General features: G+C 45.2%; 1 protein-coding gene across 1 annotated transcript in view; it reads left to right on the top strand.

The window, feature by feature from the left end:
* The first annotated feature begins 10194 nt into the window (after window positions 1-10194).
* LOC147659026 (uncharacterized) overlaps window positions 10195-15699 on the top strand; it is a 33352-nt gene continuing 27847 nt past the window's right edge. Inside the window, exon 1 of the mRNA XM_086952029.1 lies at window positions 10195-12153. Within this exon, the coding sequence (XP_086808155.1) occupies window positions 10221-12153 (1933 nt within the window). The 5' untranslated portion in view covers window positions 10195-10220. The remainder of the gene's footprint in view (window positions 12154-15699) is intronic.

Here is a 15699-nt window from a genome sequence, read left to right as displayed (position 1 = left end):
TCCCCCCCCCCCCCTTTGGTGGCTTCCTCCCCCTCTGGTGGCCTCCTCCCTCTGGTGGCCTCCCCCCCTCTTGTGGCCTCCCCCCCTCTTGTGGCCTCCCCCCCCTCTTGTGGCCTCCCCCCCCCTCTTGTGGCTTCCCCCCCCCTCTTGTGGCCTCCCCCCTCTTGTGGACTCCCCCCCTTCTTGTGGCCTCCCCCCCTTCTTGTGGCCTCCCCCCCCCTCTTGTGGCCCCCCCCTCTTGTGGCCTCCCTCCCCTCTTGTGGCCTCCCTCCCCTCTTGTGGCCTCCCCCCTCTCTTGGCCCCCCCCCTCTCCTGGCCTCCCCCCCCTCTCGTGCCCCCCCCCCCCTCTCGTGCCCCCCCCCCCTCTCGTGCCCCCCCCCCCCCCCTCTCGTGGCCTCCTCCCCTCTGGTGGCCTCCTCCCCTCTTGTGGCCTCCACATGGTTCTTGCTCAGATCGCAGCATCTTTTTGTTCTAATTTCGAACTTCTTTTCAGCCGGTGCGAGGCTGTGGAGACTGCACTGTTCATAGGAAATCATGAAGACATGAAGTAGAGGTGGAAGGGAGAGACAGAAATGATGTAGAAGGATATGTGAGGTGGAGAGAGGAAAAGTATACAGAAGAATGTGAGGTACCCGGATGGAAAGATGAAGAGTGGTAGATAGAGGAAGATGTGAAAGAGAGGTAGAGAAATAGGTAGAGTTTAGAGTGAGGTAGGGAGAAGGTAATGTACAGAGGCAGAAGAGGACAGTATTCCAAGGGGGAGGTGAAGAGAGAGAGACAAAAGCAGCAAGAAGTGGACGATGCACGATAGAGAGAGCAAAATGAAAAGAGGTAGAGCCCAACATTTCAGGTAACAAGAGCGGAGAGGGGTGAAGTGTAGAAGAGGAATTTGAAAACATATAACTAGAGAAAGAGAGGTGATGTTAATATGGAGATATCGAGTTGTGGGAAAATTAAAGAGGAAGAGACATTTAGGTAGAGCGATCCGGACAGATAAAGTTTGAGAGAGATAGTTGAGGTGGAGGGGGTGAGGTGAAGTGGAGAAGGAGGTCCAGAGAGAGAAATATGTGTTTGCATGAAAGAGCGAGCAAGGGACAGAGAGGGTTGAGGATGGGCAGAGAGAACTTTACATATTTAAAGAGAGAAAAGTTCATGGTCGAGGTAGAGGGATAGAGGTAGCCAGAAGTAGTAGTAGTAGTAAATATTTAGAGAGTGGAGGAAAGGGAACAGAGGTAGAGGGTGAGAAAGAGAGGTGGCGAGAGTAGTCCGTGAACTAAGAATTATGTAAATGTTAAAATGTATGTAGTGAGCGAGGGTGGTGTGGCAGAGAGAGAGGAGATAGAGGAGAATGGGGAGGCATGGAAAGGGCAGGGAGAGAAGTAGAGGTAAGGTAGTAGACATGAAGAGAGGATGGAGGTGAGGTAAAGCTAGAGATGAGTTTGTGTGAGAGGTGAAATGGAATCAAGGGAGAAACAAGGATGTAATTGAGAAACAAGATAAGTGCGGTACAGAAATAGGGATGAGGTAGAGAGTTGAGTAAGAGAGCGGGAATCGAGAGCGATTAGATCTAGATGTAAGTACAGAGACTGAAAGAGAGACAAGGGCATGAGAGAGAGGTATAGAAAGAGAGCGAGGCAAGGGCATGAGACAGAGGTAGAGAAAGAAGAAGCTGAGTGAGGTATATTGGATGAGAGTTGAGGTAGAGCAGGCTGAGTTAAACAGATCAGGGATTGATAGAGGAACATAGAGAAGTAGAGAGAGGCTAAGAGAGAAGGTGAGGTTAATCTAGAGATGATTTAGTGTGAGAGGTGAAATGGAATCAAGGGAAAAAAAGGGATGCAATAGAGAAACAAAATAAGTGCGGAACAGAGATAGGGATAAGGGAGAGAGTTGAGTTAGAGAGCAGGAATTGAGAGCAATTAGATATAGATGTAGGTACAGAGACTGAAAGAGAGACAAGGGCATGAGAGAGAGGTATAGAAAGGTGGAGCCGAGTGAGGTATATTTGATGAGAGGTGAGGTAGACGAAGCTGAGGAAAAGAGATCAGAGATAAAAGAGAGGGTGGGGGTATACATAGAGAAGTAGAGATAGGTTAAGCGGGATGGTGATGTCAAATAAGGAGAGAGGGATGAAACACTCTCATTTCACTATAATTGCCAGCAGCTGCCGGAGAATGTGAGGGTTAAGGCTGAGCAGACCAAGCATGCACAAGACAATGTGAGGTTTAAGGCTGGTCATGCCAAGCATGCACAAGAGTGTGAGGGTTAAGGCTGGGCAAAACAAGCATGCATAAGAGAATGTGAGGGTTGAGGATGGGCAGACCATGCATGCACAAGATTGTGAGGGTTAAGGCTGGGCAGACCAAGCATGCACAAGAGCATGTGCGGGTTCAGTCTGGGCAGACCACGCATGCACAAGAGAATGTGAGGGTTGAGGCTGGGCACACCAAGCATGCACAAAAGGTTGATGAGAGTGTTGAGGCTGGGCAGATCATGCATGCACAAGAGAATGTGAGGGTTAAGGCTGGGAAGACCAAGCTTGCACAAGAAAATGTGAGGTTTGAGGCTGGGCACACTAAGCATGCACAAGAGAATGTGAGGTTTGAGGCTGGGCACACTAAGCATGCACAAGAGAATGTGAGGGTTGAGGCTGGGCACACCAGCATACACAAGAGAATGTTAGGGTTGAGGCTGGGCAGACCAAGCGTGCCCAAGAGAATGTGAGGGTTGAGGCTGGGCAGACCACACATGCACAGTAAGGAGCAGATACATTATTTTTAGTGCAGCAGTTAGGTACAGCGCTGTTATGTGCGAGGGAGATAAAGCAGTGCTGAGCCAGATTTATGAAATACAGCACGCTGCTGCACACTGCCCCGGCACAAGTACACAGTCTACCTTGTGCCATACAAAACCTTTACACCATAGGGCAGAGGAGTGTGTGCTGTCTAGCATAGGATTAGTACTGGAAACACACCATTCCAGTATAAAATCCTACACATAGAGTAATCCTTCTACACTCCACAGGTTGTGGTGTTTGTGCTGTGGAGTGCAGGGCAGGTTGTTTTTGTGCTGTGAAGTGCAGCGCACATGCAATGTGTGGAGTGTTTGAAGAAGTGACAATGTTTCTCCGTGTTATCACCTACTTCAATTGCTTTTTTAACATAAAATTAACAGACCCTCAGTACTCTCACAATGCGATATTGAAGCCTTGTACATTTTTCCATATTTCCGCGCGTCGCTAATATATGAAGTATCGCGTGTCCATGGTAGTGATAGAAAGGAGGAATTTATTTCTTACAGAATGCTCTATCCACAGATCGCTTCCTCCTCAGATACTGACACCTTCCAACTCCCTCAACATCATTCCAGATGCAGTGTTGCCTCAGACTCTGTGTGAAGAGTGACCCGTGATTATTTGAGGTGTTACATGTGATTGTGCAGATCTGTGCCCACCCTGTGCCCACCCTGTGTGTAGGTCTCTGGGAGTAGGTGATGCTCGTGAATGGCTTAGACGAAGTCTAACCTTTCAATACAGAATGTATGGAAGTGATTTGTGTGTGCGAGACGGTGTGTATGTGCTTGTTTATGATTGGGCCTCTCGGGTGGATACATTTTATATATGAGTGTGTAAGCGACTGATCCGTCTGATTACTTATTTCCAGTGTGTGGGTCTTTGTGCCTGGGGGTTGAATTGTGTTTCACGTGTGTGTGTGCACAGCAGAGCACAATGCCTGTGTAATTGTGCAGCATTGAAGATGTGGTTAAGAGATATCTGGTTTGTTACATTAATCCATTTATAAATGAGGTGCGAGGCTGTACAAGTGAGATTTGGAGTTTGTGTCGCATCTGTGAGTATACAGTTGAATGGAGTTTTTAAAGAGCAGTTTCTTTGTGTGTGTGCTGCAAAAATGTTGCCAAAGACAAGCCTGTCTGCTCCCAGGCACCCCTGTCCACATTCGCTGGGACCAGGAAACACGTAGTATACTCAATATTTCTCATAATCAGCAAAGGATCTATTGTCTTTAATGTACACAGATTTTAGTATCCCCCCCCCCCCCATGCTTGCCTCGACTTTAGAAGTAAATGTTGTGTATGCCAGCCACACATATAGGGTAATCGGGCACTCAACAGCACTCACTGCGGACCAACAAACAATAAGACTCTTCTACATCCTCAGATTGAGGAGTCGTTAAAAGCGGCTTTACTAAACCCACCCTCCCTAGGCAAAGATATGGTGGAAATACTCAAAATATTAGAATCTCCTAAGCCGGATATCCTGTTCTTAACTGAAACCTGGTTGTCCGAGGAATCTACTCCACATCTCCAGAAGCCAAACCCGAAGATAACCAAAAGAGAACAAGCTCAGAGGAAGGAGTGAGATAGCAGCAATTATTCACCAGTGGATCCACACATCTCTGAAACAAATTACTCAAACTGAAGGGGTAGATCTGCTTTCCTTTCTCAAGTTTGGAATTGATGACGACAACTCGGCCCCTAAAGATAATGAATTTGCTGAGTTAATGATGTTGAGTTTACACCAGCAAATGACATGCTCAGATCACATGAAATGAAGTCCCTAAGATCTGATCTGGGCATATAATTTGAATCGATCCAATATAATCATCCCATCTTGCATACGGTCCAATCAGTATTTGATCAGCGTTGTATTCCGGTAGATTTTTCTAACTTGATCCACAAGCAGCAAATGAAACCATACACACATGGCGATACATTAATACAGAACCAGTGTTATCAACACTCTCACAATCCCACCCCTGCCCCACTTACCATCAATTGAAGACGTTCTCTCCAAAGAAAAATAATCCACTCTGTGGCTCAGACAGGCTAGTTATAAACCGCATCAGACCGGTGCTCTGGTACAAGGTAGAGTTAAAGAAGGCGAAACCTGCATTGCTTCGAAACTGGCGGGAAAGGGATGATGAAGAGCGAAAAATCAAATTTAAAATTGAGCTTGCAGAATATAAAGGCAAAACCGCTCATGCAAAGTCCTCTGAATAGGCAAATAATAAAAATTATTTTTTATATCCTAAATGATTTGTCGCCCCCAGATGAAATGAGAACTTCCCTGACTCCTATCGGGGCATTCTGTGACAATCTACATACTTAACAAAAAAATTCTTCAAATATAGTATAAACAAATACAGCAGCAGTAATTCTGAAGTCAAATCAAATCAAAACAAGCTTTATTCGATTTTAAAATCATAAAAGCAGTCAATTAAAAACATCTCATCTCACTTCTAAAAATATAAGGGTAAACATAAATATGTACAAGTTCATAAAACAGTTCATTTACTGTCTCTATTTCTAGTTCGTCAACATAAAAATAACACATCCCATATATTTTCTGTCAAACCTCTAAACATTTAAAATGTTCCTTGCTCTCAGTATGCTTTTTAGGAAACCCACCATCGTTCCAATGCAATAATAGTTCTCCAACATCTGTAAATACAAAAGAGCTGGACGGCATTGTCTCCATCCCCCCTGTTTTAATAGAGGTATAATCCATCTATGTCGTTCATTTATGTACAGAATAGGATTAAATGGATAGTTGTTTATGGAGAGATATTATTGCAGGGGCACGGGCATTATTCCCTTGACCAATTGTTCATGTCTGGGTGACTAATCAAACGATGCAAGGTCCCAACTCTAAAACATGTTAACACGTATCCATCGTATCCCCCTATACAACACAATCGATACGGATGGATGTTATACCTTATAGTAATTATTTGGTGCTGAACCACCATACATTTATTCGTTTCCAGAGCTAGCCTGTTCTCTTCCAGGAAAGTCATACAAGCTTTTTTGAATTCCTTCCGATGTATGGAATTCATTGCTTCAAGTAGGGAAAAGTATTCCGGACGCCCAATATCCTGCATAAAGTTTTTTAAGTATTTTAGCCAAGTAATCTTGCTGGCATGGTCTAATTTCATTGCGTCGGTCAGGATTTCCTTTTTTAGATCTGTGCTGGTGGAGGTCCAAATTCTATGCCAGAGCAGCACAGGTTGTACCTTCATTAAGTCTGAGATGAATGATACTCCTACCTCTCTGTGGCAGTTAAAAATGGGGTGCTGGTGAGAAATCTTAAGGCGTTTTCGACATGTTGGATTGGTGCACAATCGTGAAATCCCCATATACCTGTCCCAAAGGTTGCTATGCTCACGCATTTATCCTGGTAGATTATCAGGAGAATTTCGGGTGGCCTTTTGCCCAGTTTTTCATAAAATTAATTAAGGCCACAGTAGACTTCATAAACCAAAGGCTCCTATTCTTGATCACTTGAGCCCAAGACCCAGTATGGTTAAATAGGACACCATGATATGTAAAAGAGTTAATAGGTTCCACCCTGCTCCCTGAACCTTGAAAGCTTCGACACTTTTGTTTCCCCCTCCCACAAGTCATTATAAAGCTTTTCTTTGCATTCATTTTCAAACCCAGGTTGTCCATAAAACTAGTATAAAAAGTAAGAGCCCTTTGTAAACCAATCTGGGTACGCGCCATAAGTAACGCATCATCAGTGTAGAGAAGGGAGACTATCGGACGCTTATTTACATATGGCGGGTCCCTAGCGTTTGACACCTACTCCTGTTCCAATGCTTTGGTATAGAGAGTGAACAGGAGTGGTGCCAAAACGCATCCTTGCCTCACTCCCCTCTCCACTTTGAACAGAGCGGTACACTCTCCCTTAAGTCCATAACGAACTTTAGCTGTGGCACCAGAGTATGTCTTAGAAACTGGTTTAGTATTGGGTCGACCTTGAGATCACTAAGAACGCCCCACAGTTCGCTGTGTATAATGCAGTCAAATGCGGCTGTAAGGTCGACGAATGCCAAATAAACTGTCCCTGATTTAGCCTGAGTGTACTTTCCAATTAGTTGATTCCTAAACCAGATTTAAAACCATACTGTACATTACTTAAAATATTGTTTTTCTTCTGCCCGTGTTTGCAACCGATCTAAAACAATCCTTCCTGCTAACTTCATAAGGGACTCTAATAAGGATATCGGGCGTTAGCAGGCGCGATTTTCCCGATCCCCCTTCATAAAAATTTGGACAATGATCCATTCGCACCATGTATCTATAAATCCTGTTGCACAGCATGCTCGTAAAAACGGTGTTAATATTGGGGACCACAGCTGCGGAATTGACTTAAATAAATGAATTGGTACCCCATCCAGGCCTGGGGCCGTGCCACTCTTGCTTGCATTTGTGGCCATGGTTACATCTTCCAGCATGATATGAAAGTCAATAGGCAGAAAACCCTGGTCCCCCCCCACCCCTCCCCGAGCTCTTGCCTGCAGTCTGTCTCCCTCTCTGTGGCATTCAGTAGGGAGTAAACATTTGAAAAGAAGTCCACCCAAGTTTTTCCTCAATTGCTACCTCAATGGAAGGCGCATCGGGCTTGTTAGTAAAAAAAGTGCGTTCACGCCCTGCCAAAATAGGGAGCTGTCTTTACTTGTTGAAGCTTGTTTAAGGTCCTCCCAAGTCTTCTCTTTCATTTCATTGCGCCAGTTTTTCTAGCTTCATTGTACAGCTTCCTACATTTCCTATTTTCCTCCTTATCTCTTACTTTCTTATGTAAGGCTTTATTTTCTGATGTCAAGTCTAAAAGAACTCAACCACCTTATCCTCGTTTGAAGAAATAAACAAGCTTCATGAATTTATGATCAAGGTCAAATCCGGGTCACCAACTGACCCTTGCCCTCCAGCAGTCATAGAATCTCTGACCTCAATCAATCAATCAATCAGCATTTGTAAAGTGCACCCCTAATAGTATCTGGGCGCTGAGGCTGCTGTGTCTCCGTCGAAAAGCCAGGTCTTGAGCAATCCCCTGCAGAGCGCTTTCATCAATTCAGCAGCTCAAGCGATCGTTTCCAAGCGTGTTTCAAAATGCTGTAGAGCTCACGATACTGAAAGAGCAGGGAGAAGTCCCGGATATAACCAGGAATTATAGGGCAATACCTCTGCCCCCTTAACCTGCAAAAACTATTGGCCAGAGAACTGCCTTCAAGAGGTTCCAGGCTTTATAACTACACCAGCTCTCAGATGATTCTTATAGATGGAATATCCGCCTCACCACTCTAGTCTCAAAATATGATGCAATTTAATGATTACTTGATGAGGTTGAATCAGCTAAAACCGTATGTGGACAAAACCGAGTTTGAAATTCTAAAGAATAAGACCAACGTTTGGAAACAACTTTACTCTCCAACAAAAATGAGATTGCTACCGGAGCCTAACCCCACAGCTAAAAGCATCTGAGTGATAATCAATAGTAATCTTAGCAAGAACCAGCAGGCTGGAGCAGTAGGATGTAAATGCAGATTGATGCTGAAACTGCTTCAGAAACTAACCCCACTCCTCCCACTTTAGAACAGAAAAGCAATAGTGGTGGCCGCAGTCCTGTCCAGATCGCATTATGCCAACAGAGTATATGGAAGAATGCCCAGTATCACCATTCATAGACTGCAAGTAATTCACAGCGACGCTGCTTGTTTACTACATCATCTTCAGAGGTGGGCACGAGCTACACCTATATTGAAATAACAAATCCAGTCTTAGACCCTCTGCCTCAGCCCTAAAGGGTTGAGAGGTCTAGCCCCTCACTTCATTGCAAGATACACCCGCAAAACACTTACGATCTCACTTGAATTTACTTGCTATTCCGAAATTACAGAAGATCAGATCAGGTGGACGCAGCTTTGTGGTACAAGCTCCTTCCATACGGGGCTCTCTCCCGGCTAAATCCATTTGAATCTTACTTCAAGTGTTTTGCCAGAAATCTAACAGCCCACAAGCCTACTCATACCACATTCTTCCCTGGTCTGATTGGTTGTCTCCTCTTGCGTATTTCTGATTCCGCTCAAAGAAACCCCAGGTTGAACATGCTCTCTATATATGCAATGACATAATAAGCATTTTGTAGATCCTGTAGAGGTTTGGTATGTTGGCGCGTGCTTCCGTCACTGAACTGAATATTGCAAAAGAGAGCTGTACAGTGCAAGTGAGAATGATAGAGCAGTCTTGTCTGCTGGGGAATTATAAACCTTTCATTGCTGCAAGGCTGTTCAATTTTTTTCATAAAAGTCTGCAATTTGAGCAGACCAAGGAACACACATAGTGTTGGAAATGCATTTCAAATCAGTGCCTTTCTTAATATATGTACTACTAGCTGTACCCTGCCACGCGTTGCTGTGGCTCAGTCTGGTTAAATGGAAGAGAAAGAAAAGAGTAAGCGCACGTTTCTGATATGTTTAATTTCACAGTGCTTGTGGGTATACAATATGTTTTTGTGACTATTGTCTATATGCGTCCCTTGTAGTTGTTGCGCAGCAAGCAAATAGATAGGGTCTGTTCGGCCTTTCGATTAAAAACACGCGCTTCTTGTACCCGCGCGTGTTCGAATCCAACAAGGTGTATATATAAACACGCGCTAATGTTGCAAAGTGAACCAACTCCTCCCACTCCCTCCACCCACTTCCCGGTCTGCCATCCTGACACCAACTGTCCATCCTAATATATGTAGACTATTGTCTATGCGTCCTTTCTTAATGTTGCAAAGTGAACCAACTCCTAATTTCACAATGCTTGTGGGTATACAATATGTTTTTATGACTATTGTCTGTATGCGTCCCTTGGAGTTGTTGTGCAGCAACCCAATAGATAGGGTCTGTTCGGCCTTTCAATTAAAAACACATTCGTATTGGAGACGTGCGTATTCAAATCCAACGTTGTGTATATATAAACACGTGCTTAATCGAATCCAATGTTGTGTCAAAATTTCTAAGCATTCGGTGAAGAAGTTTCAGAGATTTAAGATTTTGAACAAACGAACATTGACAATTTTATGTGTCTGTTAGGGCTTTCGATTAAAAACACGCGCGTGTTCGACCCGCGCATATTCGAATCCAACGTTGTGTCAAAATTTCAAAGCAATCGGTGAAGAACTTTCGTAAATTTACGATTTTGAACAAATGATTATTTACATTTTTATTTTTATGGATAGATGTTATGGATATTGTTAAATTTCAATGATTGAATTTTTTCTGGGTTTTAGAAATTCGCAATTTCCTCTGATCACACTGGGGTTGGTGAGTCAGGAAGGAGTATTTTGGCCTAGTTGTCCTGTTATAAGGTGTTGTCTTTTCTCTTTTCCTCTCCTCTGCAGACACTTGAGACTTGAACGTCAATTTACCAGAATGGGCAGAAGACGGGCTCCAGGAAAGAAAGTGACAGCGCAATGTTCACGTGAATCCGTAAGAGCCACAGTCCCATCTTTACCTCTCCATGACGTCTCAACTTCAGGATCTCAAAATGATGCTCAGAGGGACCAGGCCCTGGAACTGCTGTCAGAGAACCTGTCCCACATTATCCTTCTATCCATGCTGGAGGAGTTGGAAGCCAAACTGGATAACTTGCTGAATACTGTGGAAGACGTACCTTCTAGAGTCGCTGGGCTGATTAAGAATATCTGGATAGAAAAGGATCAAGGTTCCCTAGATAATGGTGCAGTGTCTTTGGAGAAGGTCTGTCCAGCGAGAATTAGAGATTGTACTGTTAGCCGGTCTCCTGTGACACCTCAACTGGACAGGTCAGGGGAACCGAGCTTGTGTCTTCAGACAGTGTTTTCTGATGGGCATGCACCAAAGCAGGACTGTACGCTCTCTTCTCCGTCTGATGTTAAAGTGCGTCTATATGAGCCAAACCTTTGTCTACAGCCAGTGTTTCCAGATCGACGTGACCCACGGGAGGACCAGTGCTTGCAACCTGGGTTTCCAGATGTACATGAGTCGAAGCTAGATCAACGCATGCAGCCTGGTTTTTCAGATGTACACAAGTCGAAGCAACACCAGCACATGCAGCCTAGGTTTCAAGATGTACACGAGTCACAGCAGGATCAGTGCATGCAGCCAGGGTTTCCAGATGTACACGAGTCACAGCAGGACCAGTGCATGCAGCCAGGGTTTCCAGATGTACACGAGTCGCAGCAGGAACAGTGCATGCATCCTGGGTTTCCAGATGTACACGAGTCGCAGAGAGACCAGTGCATGCAACGTGGGTTTCCAGATGTACACAAGTCGCAGCGAGACCAGTGCATGCAACCTGGGTTTCCAGATGGAAATGGAGTACAGCAGGATTGTACTCTATCCCGGTGCCCTCAGACAGATCCTCCAGGCAGATCATTGGAGGCAAACCTCTATCTTCCCTCAGAATTTGTTCTTGGCCCGGCATCAGAGCAAGACCAGAGCGTACAGTCAGCGTTCCCAGAAGAGAGAAAACCAGATGGGCCCCTGAAGCAAGAACCATCCCCATTGTCTACTAATTGCTGGGACCAGCAACAGAACCTCTGCCCACACCCAGTATTTCCTGATGGACACGAGCCACAGCAAAATCACTGTATACAACCTGCACTCCCAAATGGGAACAGTCCCGATGATCCCTTGAAGGAAGAATTGATGTGTTCTGATTGCCAAGATCCCCAGGAGAACCGCAGCCTACAACCCGTGTCACCTGATGGGATGTCATCAGACGAACACTTAGAGTCTGGTCTGTTGTCCTTTGATGAGTTGGGGTCACAACAAACCCAGTGCCTACAGGAACACCTATGCTTTGAGCAGGAACTTCCTTATACCCAGGATCCAAACGTGAACTACGAGCTAGAATCCATGCGCCCTGAAGCACAGGAACCAGATCAGAAACACAAGCTAGAACAGACCTGTGCAGATGCACCGGGTTCAGATCAGACCAACACGGTGGAACCACTGCACACTGCTGCACTGGATCGAGAGAGAGAATCGGCGCTTCCTGAAGCACAAAAAACAGATCAGAAAAACACGGTGGAACCACTACACCCAGAGGAGCAGGATTCAAATCAGAACTGCAAGCTAGAACCAGCCTGTACTGATGCACAGGGCTCAGATCAGAACTACATACTCGAACCACTGCACCCTGAATCACAGCATCAACATCAGAACTGCAAGGCAGAACTGCTCTGTCCTGAAGAGCGGGGTCAGCCTGTGCCTCCATCATGCCTAGAACTGGACACACTTACTGCAGATGAAGATGCCCCCTCAGACTCAATGGAGACAGGACCAACACAGTCAGATTTATTGCCGTCCAAAGCCACCCCAGGTATGTGTTTCGCTATAAATGGACACATGGAGTGCACTAACACATGTAACCTCTTTAGAATGCATATGGGCAGGTTTTAGTAAGTCTCCGAGGGGATTAATATGGTTTGGGTGGAACCACCTGAGAGATACCGACCCCCAGAGTACGAGTACCCATGGTTCAGGTGTGTCCCTGCACTCTTCTCTGGTTCCACACAGGACTGCATCCTTCCTGTGCAGGAACAGGCCTGGTTATGGGACTCTGCATGAGACAAGGAGGCCAGTAGCTCCCGTCCTTCCTTGTTCGTCCCCATTCCAGGCTGAGGAACTGGAAATAGTGCTATTCATGGGAGGAATTACTGGCCGGAATCACACGTAATAGTCGGATGCAAGTGATGTGGTGTTTATTGAGAATAGCAGACATGCGCAGTCTAGAGAGGGAACTGTTTCCTGTTGCACAGTTACATTGGGTAACACGCAGTCGTCTCCAGTTCCTGACATAAAAATGCTAGCCTGTATTCGGCCTCAACAGCAGGGCCGACCAGGGATGTTCTTATCACTGCAGGGTTCTCCAGGAGTGCACACCACCCCATGATAGACAGATACACAAAGTGATTTATGTGTCACTGGTGAGTTCACCCTCCCAACCTCCAGCTCAGTCCCAAGTGTGCTATGAATTGTTTTATGCTCAGACAAAAGTAGCGATGATCTCCCTACAGCAGCATCCTGCCTTTAGCAAACTCTTTAAGTATGTAAAATGTCATCGCATCATGAGTTAGGGTTTGCACACCCGTAGTGCGAGTTATGGATTGTGGTTCTAACTAGAACTTGCATATTGTAGTGGTTTGATGAGTTTTAAGTTTTAACTATAAATGCACTTTACCCTTGTTTATTAAGCGAAGTAATTTTTTATTTTTTAAAGATCCATTAAGGTGTTATAACAAAACCAACTATAATTTCACTTTTATCTTATTCAGTGAAAATATTTTAGGGATAAAGTACCTCCAGCCACACATGATAAGGATATTGCATGTCAGTGAGGAGTTCCATAACTATATAGAGGAACGAGGTCGAAGGCAGAGGTAATTTATAAGGTTATGGGACGCCGGGGTGACTTGCAGTAATCTTATAATGTGCGCCAGGTGGTACTTTATCTCATATAATATTATTATTATTTCGAATTTTGTATAGCGCGTAGTTACCCTAGAGCATCCCATCGCTTGTTCCAGAACAACAGAAAGGTAGCAGTCAAGCGTAGTCAGAGGCATCAGTTAGGAAAGAGGTGCGTTTTGAGGAGTTTGCGAAACCGGAGAAGACAAGTCTCCGATCGCTAACTCACGGGGAGTGCGTTCCAAAGAATCGCTGTGTTCACTGAGAATCTTCTCCCTCCCGTTCGTGCCTTTTTAACTTTAGGAATTTTGAGCAAATGTTTCTGATCTGAGCGCAAGGCTCTATTGGCCTTGTAAGGCACAACTAAATTCTTCAGGATAGTGAAGTACTGGGTTTTTAAGAACCCAGCGGTGCGAGGGGAAACACCCAAAGACTTTGAGTTCTTCTGTCTCAGACTACAGAAACGCAGAGTCTTCTTGGTGACTTCAAAGATTAATTGTATTGGCTGCAGCCAGTAACAGATATCTTAGAAGTACAACACAGTGTATATTCTCAGGAGACTGCTCAACTTTACAAAGCAAGTTACTCCTCTTATACTAAATATTGTGCTTCAGGCAAAAATTCTTTATTTACAATAAACTAATCCCATGTGTATACGACAAAAGTATTGCATGACAAGCCCACATTTCATAGTCCAGCCCACCAAGAATGACTTGGCAAAAACCCGGCACTCTTCATCAGATAGATGGTCGGGCCCCTAATAAAAATGGGAACCTCCTCATCGTAAACCAGGTCATAAAGCAAAGAGCAGAGACAGGTGTGTGTAAGATTAGACATAGTTGTGTGCAATAAAGGGTTTATGGTAGGTTGTGCCTTGATCTCAATCTCGATCGGCCACTGGGAAAGGAACTGGCCGAACAGGTTTGGCTCCGGGCAGTGGAGTCAGCTTGCCCAGGTCACACAAAAGTCAGCAAAGGTGTACGTGTCTCTAAGACTCGTTTTTGCCTTAGTCATCGGCCTATGTGAGGGCAACCACAAAATGGCTGCCATGCACCAAATGGAACCCGAGGGTTCAAGACGGAATCTGTGATTTCAGGGTGATCACGTCACTCTAACATGACGGAAATACTCGTATATAGTATACTCGTCATTCTCGGTCTAATGATACTAAAATCGTCCTGATACGAACATGTTTATTACATGGGTCCAGAATCCACGGAACCACAGACCCTCCTTTTGCCCTTACATAGGCAATAACCTATACTCACGCTAATCTGAGTCCAGGTCGATATTCATAAATTCATTGAGATGTTGCTGTAGCATCATCCTATTACTTAGCTTGTCCCTCGATACAGGTCTCCTTATACACGACGTAGCACAGAGGCCACATATAGTAGGAGCACACTGTACGCACAGACAGAACAGGAAAAGAATGGCTTAGATTATCCCAATGACCATTAGAATCTTCCATCCCCAGGCAGATAACAGCTCCCAGAACCATCCCATCAATGACCAATCTCCTTTATCCACATGAATGGACTCAGAGATCTTGTGCAGTCTGGAAATAGCCTGGTACACTGTCGGAGCGTTATCCGGAATGAAAACGCAGCAACTGGATTGGATCAATACATACCCCACCTCGGTCTGCGAGTATGACATCTAACGAAACTCTGTTCTGAAGAGTCATAAGACGGTCCGACTGGAGCTCAGCAGTCAAGTTACTAAGGGCACCGGCAGTTTCAACTACAGTGGACTCAACCACCCTTGTCAATTGCCTTATGTTCCTGCTGTTAACCATAGGTCCCCAAAACGGCAGAAAACCCTTCAAGAAATCTCCCAGTTCTTGTTCTGCAGTGTCTTCCTTGCTGAAGACACCTCTAACTACCCTTGTCTTGTGGTAATCTGCCGCAGTTGTGTAGGTGGGAGGCAACAGGAATGAAACGAAACATGTGCCCGAGAAGTCAGGGGGCAACCATGTGTACGCTCTATCGTAACAGACAAAGTAGGTACCCTTGGCTGCTAAAAACGATGGGGAAGTCCGGGACGCAAAAACATACGTCTCAGTGCAGATACTCTTCCCTAGCTGAGCTCTCGGATTCTTGCCATTACCCTGCAGAGAGTACAACCCAAATCGGGGAGGATCCTTTTGCTCGCTGGTTCTCACTCAGACTAACTCCATATCCGGTTCCATTCCATCCAATATATGCTAGTGTCTCATCTCTCGGGATAGTCTCGTAGGAAGTAGCTCCTCTAATCATATCTACTATACCCTTGACTAGAGCACTATTCTTTGGATTGTCTTTTATAGAACGTAGGGGGTGGACTTCACGAGCATAGATGAACATCGTTCTGTATGCCCACACAGAACCATTATGGCTGAATGGCAGGATCGGGTAAGGGATACCTTTATCAGTGGTATGAGGCATAAGACCGCACACCCAACAGTTTGTCGTGTTCA

This window comes from Lissotriton vulgaris, unplaced genomic scaffold (assembly GCF_964263255.1).
Source record: "Lissotriton vulgaris unplaced genomic scaffold, aLisVul1.2 SCAFFOLD_2042, whole genome shotgun sequence".
Classification (NCBI taxonomy): domain Eukaryota; kingdom Metazoa; phylum Chordata; class Amphibia; order Caudata; family Salamandridae; genus Lissotriton; species Lissotriton vulgaris.
This window is presented reverse-complemented; position numbering and strand designations above follow the sequence as displayed.